Raw genomic sequence first — 20,452 nt, 5'->3', positions numbered from 1 at the left:
CCTGGTACATTCATATTTACCTCCTCTTCAATCACTACCAGCACGAGCTACTTTAACACCGACTGTATCCCTGAAGCCAACCGTCACTATGGTCATTGTAGTCAGTGTAATTATATTACCGTTGTAACAGTTTTAAACATCCTCACACAGGTAAAGAGATCCCTATTAAAAAAGTTTTTTATGTCACACTAAATCAGTCATTTATCTCATCACTAGGCCTTGTGTCGTATGTTGGAAAGATGAGTAAAGCACTGAAAACTCATATTGCTGAACATAGAAGCACTATTAGATGCAAAAACATGAATTATCGAGTAGCAGCACATTCTGTTGAATTTAATCATCATATTTCCTCTCTAGAATATATTTGCATTGAGAAAGTATTACTCCCTCCAAGGTACCTTGGATGTTTTACTTTCCAGGAGGGAACACTGTTCCTGTCACTGTTTGTTAAAAGTTTTGATCTTCTGAAGGCCTTTTGATTGTTTTTCTCCCCCTAATGGTGGAACATGATTATCTAATCACCATCAGCTGTGTTACTAGGGTGTGGCCTATATAACATACCCGTGCCTGTGTCCTAATATGATTGTTGAATTTGAAGAAGACCTGAGGGCCGAAACATCATTCGAATAGGAGAGAAATATAAATGGAGCCAGAGTGTGTGTGCAACACTTTTTTCCTGCTCTCAAGAAGAAAAATACAGAAAATCACCAGAATGATCCTTTAAGTTACAGCCCATCAGTTTGTCTTGTTGAAGTGCTCAGCAATGCCTCACTGTTTGTGGCTCTCGGCTGCCCTTCACTGTGCCTCCTTGCCTTCTTGCTATGTGGACGGCTCAGCTGAGCCCGGAACACCTCACAAAAGATGAAGTAGATTAGTGGATCCAGGCAGATGTTGAGAACTGACAACAGGATGGTCGTCTCCTTCAGGTAGTACAACACTTGGCTCAAAGAGCATCGCCTCCTCAGGAAGGTGTAGGGAAGGCGAACCAGGTGGTATGGCACGAAACAAATGCAGAAGACGCTGACCAGCACCAACATTTTCTTGCGTGACTTCATCAGCTTCTTGCAGCTGGAGGATGCCGGCTGCCTCTGCTGTGCCAGCAACACACTGCGGGAGGCGCTGTAGTAGAAGAAGACCAGGGAGACAAAGACGAACAGGAAGATGGCAGCGGAGCAGGTGTGGATGATTTTGTAGAGCACAACAGCCTGGGCGCTTAGCAAGGCGTCACAGGTGTCAGGGACAATGGTCAATTGTGGTTTGGTGAGGAGCACCAGGGTGACATAAGAGGTCATAATTGCCAGGAGGAAAACCCACGTTACCGTGGAGATAATGTGAGCAGCCTGCACTGTTTGCAGGATGTGATTTCCTAAGGGATGGATGATCTTCAGATACCTGGAGAGAAGAGAGGCAGGCGTCAGCAGATTATTTCACTGATTAACAGTGATACAAATAATCAAACCACAGATTTCATGAGGAATGAAGATTCTAATATTAGTTCTAGAGGAGAGGACCAGCTCTTTACTCCTGCAATGATACGAGGACATGGAGAAAGCTCATGAGCATTTCAGCTTGCAGGAGTTCCAATGTGCTTGTATTCTATGTCTGTGCATATGGGAAGATAAACTCACTTGAACTTGTATATTGTAAAATGTAACTTGTTTCAAATTAAGAATATGAGTGAAAGGGCTGCATTCATAGTTTAGGTTAAGTTAGCAAATGCAAATAGCTCTTCTAACGCAAACAAAAGTTATCTTGACTAAATTTTGCATGTTGTATAAACCCCTGGTCTTCATTCAGTGGATTCAGATCTGTTCATTTATTGAACTGCACAGGTTGTTGTTTGAAATTGTAAATTTCAGATGAAATTCAGTTTTCATCTGTATTTTCTGAGTTTGAAGTTTTTTATTTGACTGTAAGAACTTACAGCTGTAGTTACTGCTGTTGCTCTGTAGAGTCAGTATAAAGATAATGTGCAGGAATATAAAAACAGACAATAAAGCAATAAAATATTTATAAAAAGTGTTAACTGCACTGATAAACTGCATGGTGTGTTGGAGTCTAGGGTGGGGGATCTACCTGTTAGCAGCGATGTAGCCCATGAACAGGATGCTGGTGTACATGTTGAGGTAAAAGGGGGAGACTCCAAAGGTGCAGTAGACCAGGCGGAAGGTGGCGGAGGTGCTGGTGTAGTTGATGATGCGGAAGGGGAGGTCAAGGCAGAGCAGGAAGTCGGAGACTGCCAGGTTCTTCAGGTAGACCATCATGATTCTGGATACCTGCTGCTGAGCTGAGCAGAAGTAAACCTTCATGGTGAAGCTGTTGAGGACCAAACCCACCTGGAGAGGAAACAGGAGGAACTCAGGACAGGTTTTTAAGAGATTAACATGTGTGCTGATTAGCATACGGAGGAGGAGGGAATGTGACTGTAATGTGAATATTTGACACTCACCAGAAACACCAGACTGCAGACCAGCATGAAGAAGAGGTGGGCTGATGTGTCGACCTGATCACAGTGAGTCATATTATCATCATTGTTGGTCTGGTTGGTGACTGAAGTCACTCCTTCCTCTACCAGGTCACCCATGTTTGTGGAGGTTCTAAGAAGGGTGAACACAATTATATCATCTTTATAGTGTTAAATATAGTTTGACACATTAACTATATATCCTACTGAACCATCAGCTGACTTTATCATTACACATGTAAGACAGGAAGAGGCCTTGTGGATTAAATCTAAAGTGAGTCCAGGTGCCCTTTGAGACAGGAAGAAGCCTTTTGGATTAAATCTAAAGTGAGTCCAGATGCCCTTTGTTAAGCATGTCTTACAGCAGTCAGGTGTCCATATGAACAGTGAAAGAGGTTTTCCTCGCTGTAATCATTCCTCCTGTTCATACTGGATATTAAAAGATCCCCTTCAAATGTGCTTTCAATGTAAGTGATGGAGGCCAAAATCCACAGTGTGTCCACACAGTCATTTAAAAGTTGATGTGAAGCTTATATGAGGCTTCAGCAGTCTGAGTTAGTCATATCAAGTGGATATCTGCTGTAAGTGCTGTTGCATAAATGCACCATGTTCATGATGCATAAGTGATAATTGATTCATATTTGATTCCATTATTTAATACAATAAATAAATAAACAATTTATTTGATTGAAAAAATTTGATGTAAAGTTAAAATTTAAATCTTATGTGATTAAACAGATTTGTCTTGTACAGTATAGGAATATACTGATGTATAACAGGTAGCAAATGAACATAGGTGACTGAAAGGGTTGTAACCACTAGTGCTGTAGCGGAGTGAGTGGTGGGCAGACGGGTGGCTGCCCCAGGTCGAGTTACAAAGGGGCCCACCTTGGACCCAGTCTGCCTGCCTGAACATGCATTTTGTTGTTTAGTTGAATATTAATATTACATTATTAATATTATAAAATAATATTATATTAATAAGTCTGTTTGTGTGTCTTGATCATGACAAAAAATAAAAAGTCCTCAGAAGACTCAGAGTCTGTCTTCCACAGAGTAGAGATGAGCCCCCACCTCAGCCAAGGGGTCTTGTGTCAAGTCTTGTGTCAAGTCTCGTCTTGTGTCTGGACAGACACAAGACGAGACACAAGACATTTTCCACGTGCACATCTCATGCAAATGATATGTTGCATGTGTTGCATGTGACGTGCCCGTGAAAAACACATCTGACACGCAGTATGATACGTGCATTGTTTCTTTTTGATAAGAACATAAATATGCTGTCTAAATGCCATCCTGGAGTTTCCTAATTGAATAGAGTTGCCAGAATCCTCGACTGCCTATGCCCCATCATCACAGGTGTTTCCACCACTATCTCTGCATGTTAGTGAAAATCAAGCTAACGCTAGCGTGGGCTCCACGTGGGATGTGGGTTCTGTTGGCGGGACAGAAGGGGCTATAACTGAAGGACAAGGGTGCCAGTTTCACCTAGGTGAAAGTCAGTCATGTTCTCAAGGATGTATTTCCATTCCCATCTCTTCTTCATCAATCTCATCCATCGCGACTGCCTCGTTGACTTCAGTAGACCTTTCAGCTATAGATGAACCAGCAACACAGCCCAAACTCAAACAGTACCCCATCTCAGTTTTTGGACACGAGGCCAGGAGCTTCTCCTTATATTGGTATAGGAAGTATGCATTTTTACATTACAGACGTAGCAAGGATGCAGTATTTTGTAGAATGTGTCGGCAGTTTGGTGAGATAGGTAGGGAAGAGTAATTTAGACGTCATGGATATAAGGATTAGAAACACATGAACACAGCTTGTTATAAACATGAAACCAACAGAGCTCATCAGATAGCTGTGCAGAAATACAATAACTACAGAGAAGGCGACAAGTCCAGACATGGCACAATCATTCACAATCAGCTTGTCAACACAGAAGGCCGTCAAAGTGAGATAATAGAAAGAAACCGGGAGCATATAAAAGTTATAGTTGACATTGCGCTCACATGTGCAAAGCATGAGTTACCTTTATGTGGATACCAGGAAAATTAAGAGGCACAAAACGCCAGCAGTTGGCGGGCCCACAGGGGATAGCAGCTCCAAAGAGGACGGCTAGCGGATGACTGATGAGCCCCCGCAACGAGGAAAGGCACACTTGAAAAATTGTGAACTTTCCTTTAACTTAATACTTCTAGATATAACGTTACCAGAATTTTCACAGACATATCTGACCGTTATGTTTCTGCTCATATTTGACATAAACAGCCACTTAGATTATTAGCCTTTGACAGAGTGGCTTTGTTAGCCAGGCTAAGATGGTGTCTGTTGTTTGGTCCTCTAATTTGGTACAGATGTAAATATTTCAACAACTACTGGATGGATTGCCATAAAAAGATATGTTTCTTATATTAAAAACACAGTGCGACACTTGTAAGGCCAATAGCTCACTTGGTAAATTGATCTCCGACTGCCTTGTCCTGAACACCGGCGTTCCACAGGAGTGCATTTTATCTCCCCTCCTGTTCTCCATATATACAAATGAAGTAAAATGTTCATTTGGGCTGGATAAGATCATTGGAAATAAACAATTGCAACTCCAGAACTTATACAACCAGTCCACAACCAAAAAGGCAACCCATGTCTATAACAATCCCACCCACCCCCTTCACTCATCATTCCAGCTGTTGCCATCTGGCAGGAAACTCAAGGTCCCACTAGCCAGGAAAAATGGGAAGAAGAAGTCATTTGTGCCCTTTGCTGTAGCCACCCCCCACCCCCACAAACACAAAAACACAGCCCATGAGCACTGCTGCTGCTGAAAGTATATTTATGTATTTTAGCTGCTCTTTACTGTCTGTTTTACACTGTGTTGCCAGAATGCAGAAGGCAAATTTCTATTTCATGTGATGTAATGGACAATAAAGTTTTCTTATCTTATGTTAAAAGTGGTACATCAGGGGGACCTGATGAATCATGTGACTACAGACCAACTACAGACTACTAAACCACTGATTTCAAAGGTCTTGAAAAGAGAAATCAAATCTTGGAGAGAAATCAACTTTTAAACCCAAAACAAACACAATTTGGTATTTTAAAGGAACCAGAAACCATGAAAAGTAGTTTGGATGAAGGTAGTAGTGGAAGCAGTATTCTTAGATTTAAAAAGCCTTTGATTAATTGTGAACCATGAAATACTTCTATTCTCAACCAGCTGTAAGCTGGTTCAGATCAGTAATGTGTTCAAATTAACTGTGAAAACGTCACTTCAAAATTGTAAATTGGCATGGACATGGACTGTAGTTAACCTCTTATAAACTCTGTGCAAAGTATCAAGAGTTGTTTAAAACAGTTTTTATCTTAAGTTGTCTTGGAAAATATATTAAGATTTAGATTTTTTAAAAAAGACTCAAAATTTCAACATAAAATTAAAGCTGCAAGCAACGTTGAATGGGCCTTCGCGCCTCCGCACACATCAGGCTGCGGTGCCGTCGAAGATGGGCATGTAGTGTGGTGTATTTTCATTAAAAGTCATTGGTGTGCTTAAAGGCAATATTAAGCTATGCAGATTGATTTTATAAGTTTATAAGCAATAAGGGCTAGTGTGATACAATTTGTATTGGTGTAGTTATAATCTCATGAACCATATTTAATCACACTGTACGTATAGAGGCACGGTAGAAGAATCATAAACTGGAGAAATTTGAGTGTGTTTGTATTACATGTCACTTTGCTTGGGTCTGCATTAAAGTCTTCACCCTCTAAAAAAATACTCTCTGGAGGAGATCAAGAAATAAGGGTGTAAAATGACTAGAATAACTTATAAAAAAAATAAGAGGCCAGAAGACAACTTGGCAATAATGGTGTAAAATGATTCCCAATACTTATATATAAAAATTGGATATAATCAGGTAGAATTGAATATGCCAGTACATATCCTCAAACACCTCAAAACCTGTTTTGAAGAGTTTTGACCAACAACGAGTGATGGAGATAAAAGATAATAATTGGTCAAAAATTAGGGAGGGTGGATGATAAGGTGTGACCTAAGCCGACCCAAGGACATAAAAACAATGACCCAAAGAAAAAACCTTTGGAGCGATTTGGTTCTTTGTAAAAGTGCTACTTGCTCCCCTTTTTTGCCGGCATTAAAGAACACTTTGGTGCTTGGACCTCTGACTCCCTTTTTATTTTCAAGAGAGAGTTTTTTGCTCTGGTACCTTTTTCTGCAGCAATTTGATACAAAAGTAGATGTCTTCAAACCTGGGCTGTTTTCAGACAGTGCAAGAAGGAGATAAACATCACTTCCTTTGTCCACTATGTTGCCTGCTGCTGGTGCTGCTTCACTGAAATTTGGAAGGGGGCACTATTCAGCCCGTTTGCGTCACTGATGGAATATTGTCATGTAGACGTGTTCAAGCTGGGAGAAGTTTGGTGCAGAGTCAAAGCTCTGACAACACTTTATTTTACAAGTGCTTTAATTTTATACTAATTTCCTAGAAACTTTCTGGGTAATTATGTAAACAGTGTCACGGCTCTTGTCAATCAGATGTAATTGTCTTTTTAATAATGAATGTCTCAATACATTCATGGCAGTGAATGTATTGAGACATTCACTGCCATGTCTCAATACTACAGAGGACTCTTATGTTAACTTTAGTCCCTCCCAAATTGATAATCTTATTGATAGTGCTGCAGGCTCACTAAGACAAACACTCGACTCCATCGACCCCTTAAAAAAGAAGATAATAAAACATAAGAGGTTAGCTCCATGGTATAACTCCCAAACCCGCAAATTAAAGGAAACATCGCGAAAATTGGAAAGGATTTGGCGTTCCACCAAAGTAGAAGAATCTCGCTTAGTCTGGCAAGATAGTCTTAAAACATATAGGAAGGCCCTCTGTAATGCCAGAGCCGCCTATTACTCAGCATTAATAGAAGAGAATAAAAACTGCCCTAGGTTCCCTTTCAGCACTTTGGCCAGGCTGACAAAGAGTCATAACTCTACTGATCCATGTATTCCTATAGCTCCCAGTAGTAACGACTTTATGAGCTTCTTTAATGATAAAATTCTAACTATTAGAGACAAAATTAACCACCTCCTGCCCTCAACAGGCACCGTTCTCTCCCCAAACACAGGAACCTTGGTAACGGCAGTAAATCCTGACATATATTTGGACTGTTTTTCTCCAGTAGACTTGTCTGAACTAACTTCAATGATTTGTTCAGCTAAACCATCAACCTGTCTCTTAGATCCCATCCCAACTAGGCTGCTTAAGGAAGCCTTACCCTTAGTGAGCACTTCTTTACTAGATATGATCAATCTGTCTTTAGTAACAGGCTATGTACCACAGCCCCTTAAAGTAGCTGTAATTAAACCTCTTCTTAAGAAGCCTACTCTTGATTCAGGTGTTTTAGCCAATTATAGACCTATATCTAACCTTCCATTTCTATCCAAGATCCTTGAGAAAGCAGTCTCTAATCAGTTATGTGACTTTCTACATAACAATAGTTTATTTGAGGATTTTCAGTCAGGATTTAGAGCGCATCATAGCACAGAGACAGCACTGGTGAAAGTCACAAATGACCTCCTAACTCCATTGGACAAAGGATTTGTCTCTATACTTGTCCTGTTAGATCTTAGTGCTGCATTTGACACAATTGACCATCAAATCCTTTTGCAGAGACTGGAACATTTAATTGGCATTAAAGGAACTGCATTAAGCTGGTTTAAGTCCTATTTATCAGACCGATTTCAGTTTGTACATGTTAATGATGAATCCTCCGTGAAGGCAAAAGTTAGACACGGAGTTCCACAAGGTTCTGTACTTGGACCAATTCTATTCACCTTATATATGCTTCCTTTAGGTAATATTATCAGGAAACACTCCATAAATTTTCATTGTTACGCAGATGACACCCAATTATATTTATCAGTGAAGCCAGATGAACCCAATCAGTTAAACAAACTCCAAACATGCCTTAGGGACATAAAGACCTGGATGACCTGCAATTTTCTACTACTAAATTCAGATAAAACTGAAGTTATTGTGCTTGGCCCTAAACACCTTAGAAACACGTTATCTAATGATATAGCTACTCTGGATGGCATTACCCTGGCCTCCAGCACCACCGTAAGGAATCTGGGAGTTATCTTTGATCAGGATATGTCCTATAACTCCCACATAAATCAAATCTCAAGGACTGCCTTTTTTCACTTACGTAATATCACAAAAATCAGGCACATCCTGTCCCTAAAAGATGCAGAAAAACTAGTTCACGCATTTGTTACTTCTAGGCTGGATTATTGCAATTCCTTATTATCAGGCTGCTCTAACAAGTCTCTAAAGACTCTCCAGCTGGTCCAGAACGCAGCTGCACGTGTATTGACTAAAACTAGAAGAAGAGATCACATTTCTCCCATTTTAGCTTCGCTGTATTGGCTTCCTGTAAAATCTAGAATAGAATTTTAAATCCTTCTCCTAACTTACAAAGCCCTTAATGGTCAGGCACCATCATATCTTGAAGAGCTCATAATACCGTATTATCCCACTAGAACACTGCGCTCCCAGTATGCAGGCTTACTGGTGGTTCCTACAGTCTTTAAAAGTAGAATGGGAGGCAGAGCCTTCAGCTATCAGGCTCCTCTTCTATGGAACCATCTACCGGATTCAGTCCGGGGTGCAGACACCCTCTCTATGTTTAAGAGTAGGCTTAAAACTTTCCTTTTTGATAAAGCTTATAATTAGGGCCGACCAGGCTCACCTTGGATCAGCCCTTAGTTATGCTGCTATAGGCCTAGACTGCTGGGGGACTTCCCATGATGCACTGAGCTCCTCTCTCCTCCTCCTCCTCTCCATCTGTATGCATTCATGTAACATCAATGCATGTCACTAACTTTGCTTCTTCCCCGGAGTTTTTTGTGCTTTCTCATCTCACAGGAAAACCTGAGTCCCGGGCCGAACCTTCGCGGTCCTTCACAGTCCTGATGGCATCCTTCCCTGGCTACTGCTGCTTGTGCTTGTTGTTGTTGTTGTTGTGATTGTTTTTCTTCTGCCCCCCCTCCCCCTTTCCCTCTCTCTTTCTCTCTCTCAACCCAACCGGTCAAAGCAGATGGCCGCCCACCAAAAGCCGGGGTCTGCTTGAGGTTTCTACCCGTTAAAGGGGAGTTTTTCCTTACCGCTGTCACCAAGTGCTTGCCCATGGGGGAATCGTTGGGTCTCTGTAAATTAAAGAGTACGGTCTTGACCTGCTCTATGTGAAAAGTGCCTTGAGATGACTTCTGTTGTGATATGGCGCTATATAAATAAAGATTGATTGATTGATTGATTGATTGACTGGAGCATTTACAATAAAGTTATAGCAACTTCCTCTGTCATGGCGAAACATCAAATCTCAACGGTGTGAGGATGAGAATTTTCTGCAGGGTGAGACATGTCTGCCTTGCTCACACCTGTGTCATCAAAATTATGCAAGTTTTGGGCCCATTCACTCGAATTTCAATTAGTAAATTGAAAACTCTTGATGAGTTTGTGTGTAAAACAAATTAATTTCCTAATTTTCATCAAGTCTATTTTTAGAAAAGTAAAGACTTTTAACCCACATGACCTGATCAAAGCTTGATTGACATGTGTACTGTCAGGTGTGTAGAGACAATAAGTAACTGCAGCTGAACAGAAAAATACTCATATTTGAATGGAGAGTGTGAGCGAACCCACATCTTTTTGAACATTTACTGCTTCCACATAGTTTTAGATACAAACTTCATTTGAACTTTAAATGAGTCACAAGACTTTGACCTACAAATCTTGAATTTACATGTGTTTTCTATCTTTTACTGTTTTTGAGATATTAGAGTGTGAGTTTTAAAGTCTTTTCTTGCTCCTCCTGTGATTTTATAATGAGTGTGTATTGTGGAATGTTTCACAGCACTGAGGGAGTGACATCACCAGGAGCAGTTGGAGAGGAGGATTTTAGAGTACGCTTCTTGTGAAATCTCCTCATAAATCCCATGACTTTGGCCAAATCTTACATTAATCACATTTTAGTAGGAAATTTTGTGGTTAATCCATTAATTCAGGTTTGAAAGTGGTCAGACTTATAGTTTAGACAAGAGAAGCCTCTGTTTGACACAATGGTGATGTGGCACTGCAACTTTCATGGCTTATAAAATCCAAACCGTTCAAGTTATTACAAAGTTTTTAACTACTTTTTTCAGCATAGTGTCATAAGTCATGTAAAGTTTGAATCCGATAACATTAACGCCCTCGGAGGAGATAGCGTTTGTTCGGGAGCTAAAATTGAGAAAAAGTCTCATTTTGAAAGGCTAATTGCGGACTTCCTGTTGGATTTAGGTCAGGGGAGTCAGCATATGATTTGTAGGTCTTGATGAGACGAATAACTTGGTTTTGGTTTGATCTCTCTATGACATTCCTATGGGCCGTGGTGGCCATTTTAATTACATAGGTGGCGCTAGAGAGCACATTTTGGCACTTTTGGGGGGTTAATTTTTACATTTTATCAAATATTTCACCAGACCTGATGTGCATGCCAAATTTGGTGAGTTTTTGATGTTTAGGGGGTCAAATTTAGGTCTGATGTTCCGTAATAATAAAGAAAGAAAGAAACAAACAAACACATGAAATACAATAGTGCCCTAAATGGTAGAAGCACAAAGAACTGAAGATGAGATATTTGCAGCACTCACCTGTCTGTCTGTCAGTGGAGATCTCCGATACAAACTGTTTGCTATAATGCCTCCTTCTGTGCAGCGTTCACAGGACAGGAAGAGCTGAATCTGTGGTTACTGCATGATGGCTCAGAGAACACACACACTGCTGTTCAGATGCTATTTCATTTCCTCTTTTTTGTTCATTGTTTGTTGGAGGACCACAAAAGAAATAGAGTTAGGTTTTACTGGGGCTGTTGCTGTGTCACTAAAAAAAATCAGCTGGGTCTTTAGACTCAGACTGGCCCGCCAAAATCCACCTGCAGACACATACGACCTATAACACTAGAATCATGTCATAAACAGAGATCCATTTAAATGCACAATATGTAATTTCAGCCGCTAGGGGTCTCTCAATCAAAACAATAACAAAAGACAGAGTGTGATGATGGTGTGAAGTAGTGTGGGATCATGGGAGTTGTTGTCTTCATTGTTTAACAACCAGTTTCTTCAGGTTAGGATTACTCCAGTGCTCATGGTTGAGGATGTTTTTACCAGGAGCCAAATTATCCACAGAGGTCTCCTCCTCTCCAAAACAAACAGACCCACTGATTAAAACAGGTAAAAACACTGAATAAAGCAGTTTCACGTTAAAAATTTGTGTTTGTCTGACATTGTTCAGCGGGCACTGGACATCTGGTAGGGGCTGCTAGCTGAGCTGCTGCTGACGTTTGCTCAGCTTGTTTCTCTGATAACTTCAGATCCAGATGTTCAGCAGGTTTCTACCAGGAGCTGAATTATCCACAGAGGTCTCCTCCTCTCCAACAACAAACGTACATGGGGATTCAAACAGTAAAAATATTGAATAAAGATATTTCACGTTAAAAATCAGTGTTTCTCTGACGATGTTCATCGAGCAGCGAACTTTGTGGAGGGGCTTCTAGTCGGGCTGCTGCTAACATTTGTTTAGCTTATTTCTCTGATAACTTAAGATCCAGACGTTTGATGACTAAAATCCTTCATCCAGTTAAAAGATGTAGTTAAAAACGACCAAGATCTCAAAGGTTTATCATAAATATGTGGCTTAAAACTGAATAAAAGTCCATTTATAACAGTTTCTGTTGAACAACCACAATACTGACGTATTATCTTGTATGCATATACTATTTGGTAGACGCCATTGTGGCAAACAGCCACAACACCAATGTGTTAACTTCTATGTGTGTAAGTTATTCTTTGGTAGACACAATCATGGTGGACAAACACAACGCCTACACATGCATCTTGTGCACTATACTCTTTGGTAGAGGGGTATGATGGTGTATGATATGCCATTGACAAATGGCAATTTATTTACAGTTTATTTACAAAATGTGTTTAATACAAATACATGCAAAAGAAAACAATGTGTTTCACAAAAGATGACAAGTTAACACAGAAACATATAAATATATATGAATATATATCCATGTACATACACACAGCCGGGTGACACATTAAAGGAAAAACCTACATGAAGTGTCTCAAACATGCACTCGTCCACCTGTTGAGAATATGGTGAAGGATGACTCATCTCACCAAACCACTTTTTTCCACCTCTCTGTAGACCAGTGCCTGTGGTTTCTGCACCACTGAACTCTCAAATGTGCATTCTTCTTTTCTTGCATTGACATTCTCAGTCACCTTCTCTTTGTCCTTGCATATCACACTAATGCACCAGCATCAAATGTAAACTGTCAACTGCCACAGTTTCCTCCCTTATTTCCTGATGACATTCCCTTAGATCTAAATGCAGATGTCACTTTATTCACTGTTCTTATTGAAACTGTATAAATTGTGACTGAAGCTCTTGCCATCTGTGCCTCAACAATGAACCCTCTTTCAAAGTCACTTAGATCTTTTCCTCTCGCCATCTTGATACAAAATCAGAATCAGCTGGGCCTGTTCAACATTTGTACACAAGCTACAGAGCATGATTGGACGTTAACTGCTTGATTGTACACTTGTACTTTACTTGAGTATTTCCATTTGATGCTACTTTCTACATTTCAGAGGGAAATATTGTACTTTCTACTCCACTACATTTATTTGACAGCTTTAGTTACTTTTCAGTAACTAAACACACAATGGATAATATAACAAGCTTTTAAAATACAACACATTGTTAAAGATGAAACCAGTGGTTTCCAACCTTTTTGGCTTTTGACGTCTTACAAAAAGCAGTGTGTAGTCAGGGTCACATTTCACATGTCTATGAGTTGTTAACAGCTCCACCAAATAGTGATTATTCCCTCTAAACTTCTCACATCCAAACTTTGTTTTTTCTTCTTTCCTCTCCCATTAATCATCTCATGACCCCTCAGATTTATCTGCTGACCCTTTGGAGGGGCCCGACCCCTAGGTTGGGAACCACTGGACTAAACTAGCTAACTGTATATAAAGTAGTTGAAACTAGCTCCACCTCCAGCAGCTACAACAGTAACATGCTGCTCTAACACTGATGCTTCACTATTAATAATCTAAGGATGTCATATATAATAATATATCAGTCAGAGGGACCAAACCACTACTTTTACTGCAATACTTTAACTACATCAAGCTCATAATACTTATGTACTTTTACTGCAATACTTTAACTACATCAAGCTCATAATACTTATATCCTTTTACTGCAATACTTTAACTACATCAAGCTCATAATACTTATGTACTTTTACTGCAATACTTTAACTACATCTTTGTGTAGATTGATCAGTGTTGATTTTTTCTTATTTTAAAAGTGTTTCCTCTTCAAATGCACAAGTTTATGGATCCTGTTTGCTCTAAATTTGGTTCATGACCGAGAGAGTTATTCAGTATTTTAACACGTTGCTAAAGTGTGAAGTTATCACCTGTGATCTAGACATTTTGTTCTTCCTGCTTGATGAAGAAATGAAACTCTGAAGGCTAAATTTGGACAGTCAAATTGGTTCATGTTCACCAGAACAGGAGAGGAAACAGACCGGACATATTTAATCTTACTGATGACATCATTATACAGCTCAAAGGGTGAGACGGCGATGCTTTTATTGAGCCAAAATAGCACAAGATTCAGATCAACAACAAACTTGAAGAACTGTGAGGATCAGACAAACTTTACTGATAACAGATTAAAACACTGCAGCTACTGATTATTTATGTTTACCATCTGATGCTTTTTGGCCTCTTTTACTTCCTGTTCTTAAACATTTCCTGTGTGGTTCAGTCTCAGCTGTTTTCTAAGAAACCCACAGTGCACCTGTACTCTACCTGCCCAGAAAACTGATGCGTTTGTTGTCATAATTCATAGTAAATGACTTCAATTCAGAACATGAGTTGAGGTATGTAAAAAATGACTCTAGATGCATCTTGGACCCTTTAAACAAACAAAACACATCATCCAAATACCTCTTCTATAAGAATATATTCTCCTTGAAGCCATGATTAGAATAAACAAACTTCTCTTCAAATGAGCCCAAATACAAGTTAGAGAATGAGGGTTAATGGTCAATTGATAAGAAAAAACTTTCTTTCTATCTTTATCCCAAGCAATAAAAAGTGAAGGAAAATTCAATGACGTGCTCTCTAGAGAGATCAAAGAAATGGAAATGAAAAAATTCAACAGAGACAAGAAGGATGCGCGTGAGGGCAACATCTATTACTGGAGGAACCCTGAACAGAGCCCCAGAAGACGGCCTGCAGGACGTAAAAAAACTGACCAGCTGAACAGCCTCAAATTCCAGTTTTTTATCCAAACAAACCATAGATGAACCAGGCATGACAGTCAGAAGAAGGAGTCAAGACAGAGGAAAAGCTATACATGACACGGGAAGAAGAGAAAGACCCTGGACCTGCTCTGATCATCCCTTACTTTTAAAAAAAATTCTCCCTTTTAGTCAGTTTTGCTGATTAAAGCGAATTTGCCAGAAAATTGATCATTTTGACAGGAACATGAATGAAATGACAAATGACACAACAATTTTTAACAAAGAGGATACAAAAAAATCTGTCCTAAATGATGCAGCCACTATAATAAAAGACAGATCTAGGTCTGATCTTTTAAAATAAACCTACAGTGAAATCAAATGACTGTATAATATTTAGAGCAGAGTATTCTGAGAGTGCAGAACAGATAAAGGGAATAATAACAAAACACTGGCATACACTTGAATCTGATTTTCAACTCAATGGTGCATTCAAAGAACGACCTCTCATGGTATATAAGTAAGTATGTACGTATATATGTAAAGAGATCCCTATTAAAGGAGTTTTTTATGTCACACTAAATCAGTCATTTATCTCATCACTAGGCCTTGTGTCGTATGTTGGAAAGATGAGTAAAGCACTGAAAACTCATATTGCTGAACATAGAAGCACTATTAGATGCAAAAACATGAATTATCCAGTAGCAGCACATTCTGTTGAATTTAATCATCATATTTCCTCTCTAGAATATATTTCTATTGAGAAAGTATTACTCCCTCCAAGGTACCTTGGATGTTTTACTTTCCAGGAGGGAACACTGTTGGATCCACCGTCTGAGAACCCTGTCACCTCATGGAGTAAATATAGATTATGACTTGAAGTGTTTTCTGTAATGTTCCTCTATTTAGTAGATATTTAGAATAAGTTGTTTATGATGTTTATTCACAGCTGAGGTTTAACTTTTTCTGTATATCTATTAGAAATCTATTCAACATGAATGTATTTTTTAACATATTTGAATGTGCTTAACCAAAGGGAATGTAAAATTAGAATCTCTATATGTGGTATGAAACATATTGGTTTTTGTCAGTTTATTTGAAGAGAATTGATTGGCTGTAGTTCCTGTCACTGTTTGTTAAAAGTTTTGATCTTCTGAAGGCCTTTTGATTGTTTTTCTCCCCCTAATGGTGGAACATGATTATCTAATCACCATCAGCTGTGTTACTAGGGTGTGGCCTATATAACATACCCGTGCCTGTGTCCTAATAGACCTAAAGACCTGAGGGCCGAAACATCATTCGAATAAGAGAGAAATACAAATGGAGCCAGAGTGTGTGTGCAACACTTTTTTCCTGCTCTCAAGAAGAAAAATACAGAAAATCACCAGAATGATCCTTTAAGTTACAGCCCATCGGTTTGTCTTGTTGAAGTGCTGGGCGATGCCTCACTGTTTGTGGCTCTCGGCTGCCCTTCACTGCGCCTCCTTGCCTTCTTGCTATGTGGACGGCTCAGCTGAGCCCGGAACGCCTCACAAAAGATGAAGTAGATTAGTGGATCCAGGCAGATGTTGAGAACTGACAACAGGATGGTCGTCTCCTTCAGGTAGTACAACATCAGGCTCAAAGAGCATCGCCTCCTCAGGAAGGTGTAGGGAAGGCGAACCAGGTGGTACGGCACGAAACAAATGCAGAAGACGCTGACCAGCACCAACATTTTCTTGCGTGACTTCATCAGCTTCTTGCAGCTGGAGGATGCCGGCTGCCTCTGCTGTGCCAGCAACATTCTGCGGGAGGTGCTGTAGTAGAAGAAGACCAGGGAGACGAAGACAAACAGGAAGGTGACAGCAGAGCAGATGTGGTTGATTTTGAAGAACACAATGACCTGGGCGCTTAGCAAGGCGTCACAGGTGTCAGGGACATCGGTCAGAGTTTCCTGTGTGAGTAGTGACAAGGTGACGTAGGTGATCACTATGGCCAGCAGGAAAACCCAGGTTACCATGGAGATGATGCGGGCAGCCTGCACTGTTTGCAGGATGTGATTTCCTAAAGGATGGATGATCTTCAGATACCTGGAGAGGCAGGCGTCAGCAGATTATTTCACTGATTAACAGTGATACAAAACATCAAACCACAGATTTCATGAGGAATGAAGATTCTAATATTAGTTCTAGAGGAGAGGACCAGCTCTTTACTCCTGCAATGATACGAGGACATCGAGAAAGCTCATGACCATTTCAGCTTGCAGGAGTTCCAATGTGCTTGTATTCTATGTCTGTGCATATGGGAAGATAAACTCACTTGAACTTGTATATTGTAAAATGTAACTTGTTTCAAATTAAGAATATGAGTGAAAGGGCTGCATTCATAGTTTAGGTTAAGTTAACAAATACAAATAGCTCTTCTAACGCAAACAAAAGTTATCTTGACTAAATTTTGCATGTTGTATAAACCCCTGGTCTTCATTCAGTGGATTCAGATCTGTTCATTTATTGAACTGCACAGGTTGTTGTTTGAAATTATAAATATAATTCAGGTTAACTTCAGTTTTCATCTGTATTTTCTGAGTTTGAAGTCAGTTTTTTATTTGACTGTAAGAACTTACAGCTGTAGTTACTGCTGTTACTCTGTAGAGTCAGTATAAAGATAATATGCAGGAATATAAAAACAGACAATAAAGCAATAAAACATTTATAAAAAGTGTTAACTGCACTGATAAACTGCATGGTGTGTTGGAGTCTAGGGTGGGGGATCGACCTGTTAGCAGCGATGTAGCCCATGAACAGGATGCTGGCGTACATGTTGAGGTAAAAAGTGGAGACTCCAAAGTTGCAGTGGACCAGGTGGAAGGTGATGGAGCTGTTGGTGTAGTTGATGATGCGGAAGGGGAGGTAAAGGCAAAGCAGGAAGTCGGAGACTGCCAGGTTCTTCAGGTAGACCATCATGATCCTGGATACCTGCTGCTGAGCTGAGCAGAAGTAAACCTTCATGGTGAAGCTGTTGAGGACCAAACCCACCTGGAGAGGAAACAAGAGGAACTCACGACAGGTTTATAAGAGATTGACATGTGTGCTGATTAGCATACGGAGGATGAGGAAATGTGACTGTAATGTGAATATTGGACACTCACCAGAAACACCAGACTGTAGACCGGCATGAAGAAGAGGTGGGCTGATGTGTCGACCTGATCACAGTGAGTCATATTATCATCATTGTTGGTTTTGTTGATGACTGAGGTCACTCCTTCTCCTACCAGGTCACCCATGTTTGTGGAGGTTCTAAGAAGGGTGAACACAATTATATCATCTTTATAGTGTTAAATATAGTTTGACACATTAACTATGTATCCTACTGAACCATCAGCTGACTTTATCATTACACATGTAAGACAGGAAGAAGCCTTGTGGATTAAATCTAAAGCAAGTCCAGGTGCCCTTTGTTAAGCATGTCTTTCAGCAGTCAGGTGTCCATATGAACAGTGAAAGAGGTTTTCCTCGCTGTAATCATTCCTCCTGTTCATACTGGATATTAAAAGATCCCCTTCAAATGTGCTTTCAATGTAAGTGATGGAGGCCAAAATCCACAGTGTGTCCACACAGTCATTTAAAAGTTGATGTGAAGCTTATATGAGGCTTCAGCAGTCTGAGTTAGTCATATCAAGTGGATATCTGCTGTAAGTGCTGTTGCATAAATGCACCATGTTCATGATGCATAAGTGATAATTGATTCATATTTGATTCCATTATTTAATACAATAAATAAATAAATAATTTATTTGATTGAAAAAATTTGATGTAAAGTTAAAATTTAAATCTGATGTGATTAAACAGATTTGTCTTGTACAGTATAGGAATATACTGATGTATAACAGGTAGCAAATGAACATAGGTGACTGAAAGGGTTGTAACCACTAGTGCTGTAGCGGAGTGAGTGGTGGGCAGACGGGTGGCTGCCCCGGGTCCAGTTACAAAGGGGCCCACCTTGGGCCCAGTCTGCCTGCCTGAACATGCATTTTGTTGTTTAGTTGAATATTAATATTACATTATTAATATTATAAAATAATATTATATTAATAAGTCTGTTTGTGTGTCTTGATCGTGACAAAAAATAAAAAGTCCTCAGAGTCTGTCTTCTGCAGAGTAGAGATGAGCCCCCACCTCAGCCAAGGGGTTCTCATCTTGTGTCTGGACATGAAGTGTGTCAGACGCATTTTTCACGTGCACATCTCATGCAAATGATATGTTGCATGTGTTGCATGTGACGTGCCCGTGAAAAACACATCTGACACGCAGTATGATACATGCATTGTTTCTTTTTGATAAGAACATAAATATGCTGTCTAAATGCCATCCTGGAGTTTCCTAATTGAATAGAGTTGCCAGAATCCTCGACTGCCTATGCCCCATCATCACAGGTGTTTCCACCACCATCTCCGCATGTTAGTGAAAGTCAAGCTAATGCTAGCGTGGGCTCCACGTGGGACGTGGGTTCTGTTGGCAGGACAGAAGGGGCTATAACTGAAGGACAAGGCTGCCAGTTTCACCTAGGTGAAAGTCAGTCATGTTCTCAAGTATGTATTTCCATTCCCATCTTTTCTTCATCAATCTCATCCACCGCAACTGCCTCGTTGACTTCAGTAGACCTTTCAGCTATAGATGAACCAGCAACACAGCCCAAACTCAAACAGTACCCCATCTCAGTTTTTGGACACAAGGCCAGGAGCTTCTCCTTATATTGGTATAGGAAGTATGCATTTTTACATTACAGACTTAGCAAGGATACAGTATTTTGTAAAATGTGTCGGCAGTTTGGTGAGATAGGTGGGGAAGAGTAATTTAGACGTCATGGATATAAGGATTAGAAACACATGAACACAGTTTGTTATAAACATGAAACCAGCAGAGCTCATCAGATAGCTGTGGAGAAATACAATAACTACAGAGAAGGCAACAAGTCCAGACATGGCACAATCATTCACAATCAGCTTGTCAACACAGAAGGCCGACAAAGTGAGATAATAGAAAGAAACCGGGAGCATATAAAAGTTATAGTTGACATTGTGTGACATCCTTTATGTGGATACCAGGAAAATTAAGAGGCACAAAACGCTGGTGGTCGGCGGGCTCACAGGGGATAGCAGCTCCAAAGAGGACGGCAAGCGGACGACTGATGAGCCCCCGCAACAAGGAAAGACACACTTGAAAAATTGTGAACTTTCCTTTAACTTAATACTTCTAGATATAACGTTACCAGAATTTTCATAGACATATCTGACAATTATGTTTCTGTGGCTTTGTTAGCCAGGCTAAGATGGTGTCTGTTGTTTGGTCCTCTAATTTGGTACAGATGTAAATATTTCAACAACTACTGGATGGATTGCCATAAAAAGATATGTTTCTTATATTAAAAACACAGTGCAACACTTGTAAGGCCAATAGCTCACTAGGTAAATTGATCTCCGACTGTCTTGTCCTGAACATCGGCGTTCCACAGGGGTGCGTTTTATCTCCCCTTCTGTTCTCCAAATATACAAATGAAGTAAAATGTTCATTTGGGCTGGATAAGATCATTGGAAATAAACAATTGCAACTCCAGAAC

The 20,452-nt window shown here is 40.0% G+C and overlaps 2 protein-coding genes across 2 annotated transcripts; both read right to left on the bottom strand.

The window, feature by feature from the left end:
• Positions 1-725: 725 nt before the first annotated feature.
• LOC122984171 (P2Y purinoceptor 13-like) lies at positions 726-2,451 on the bottom strand. The gene is made up of 2 exons (XM_044354499.1): positions 2,077-2,451; positions 726-1,392 (listed from the first exon to the last, which is right to left on the bottom strand). The coding sequence occupies exons 1-2, from the start codon at positions 2,400-2,402 to the stop codon at positions 726-728; spliced, it is 993 nt and encodes a 330-aa protein (XP_044210434.1). The 5' UTR covers positions 2,403-2,451.
• A 13,691-nt stretch (positions 2,452-16,142) lies between these two features.
• Positions 16,143-18,054, bottom strand: LOC122984485 (P2Y purinoceptor 14-like). The gene is made up of 3 exons (XM_044354961.1): positions 17,985-18,054; positions 17,612-17,871; positions 16,143-16,926 (listed from the first exon to the last, which is right to left on the bottom strand). Exons 1-3 carry the CDS (start codon positions 18,009-18,011, stop codon positions 16,260-16,262), a joined length of 954 nt encoding a protein of 317 aa, XP_044210896.1. The 5' UTR covers positions 18,012-18,054; the 3' UTR covers positions 16,143-16,259.
• Positions 18,055-20,452: the final 2,398 nt, after the last annotated feature.

The sequence above is a fragment of the Thunnus albacares genome, chromosome 6 (assembly GCF_914725855.1).
Source record: "Thunnus albacares chromosome 6, fThuAlb1.1, whole genome shotgun sequence".
Lineage (NCBI taxonomy): Eukaryota > Metazoa > Chordata > Actinopteri > Scombriformes > Scombridae > Thunnus > Thunnus albacares.
This window is presented reverse-complemented; position numbering and strand designations above follow the sequence as displayed.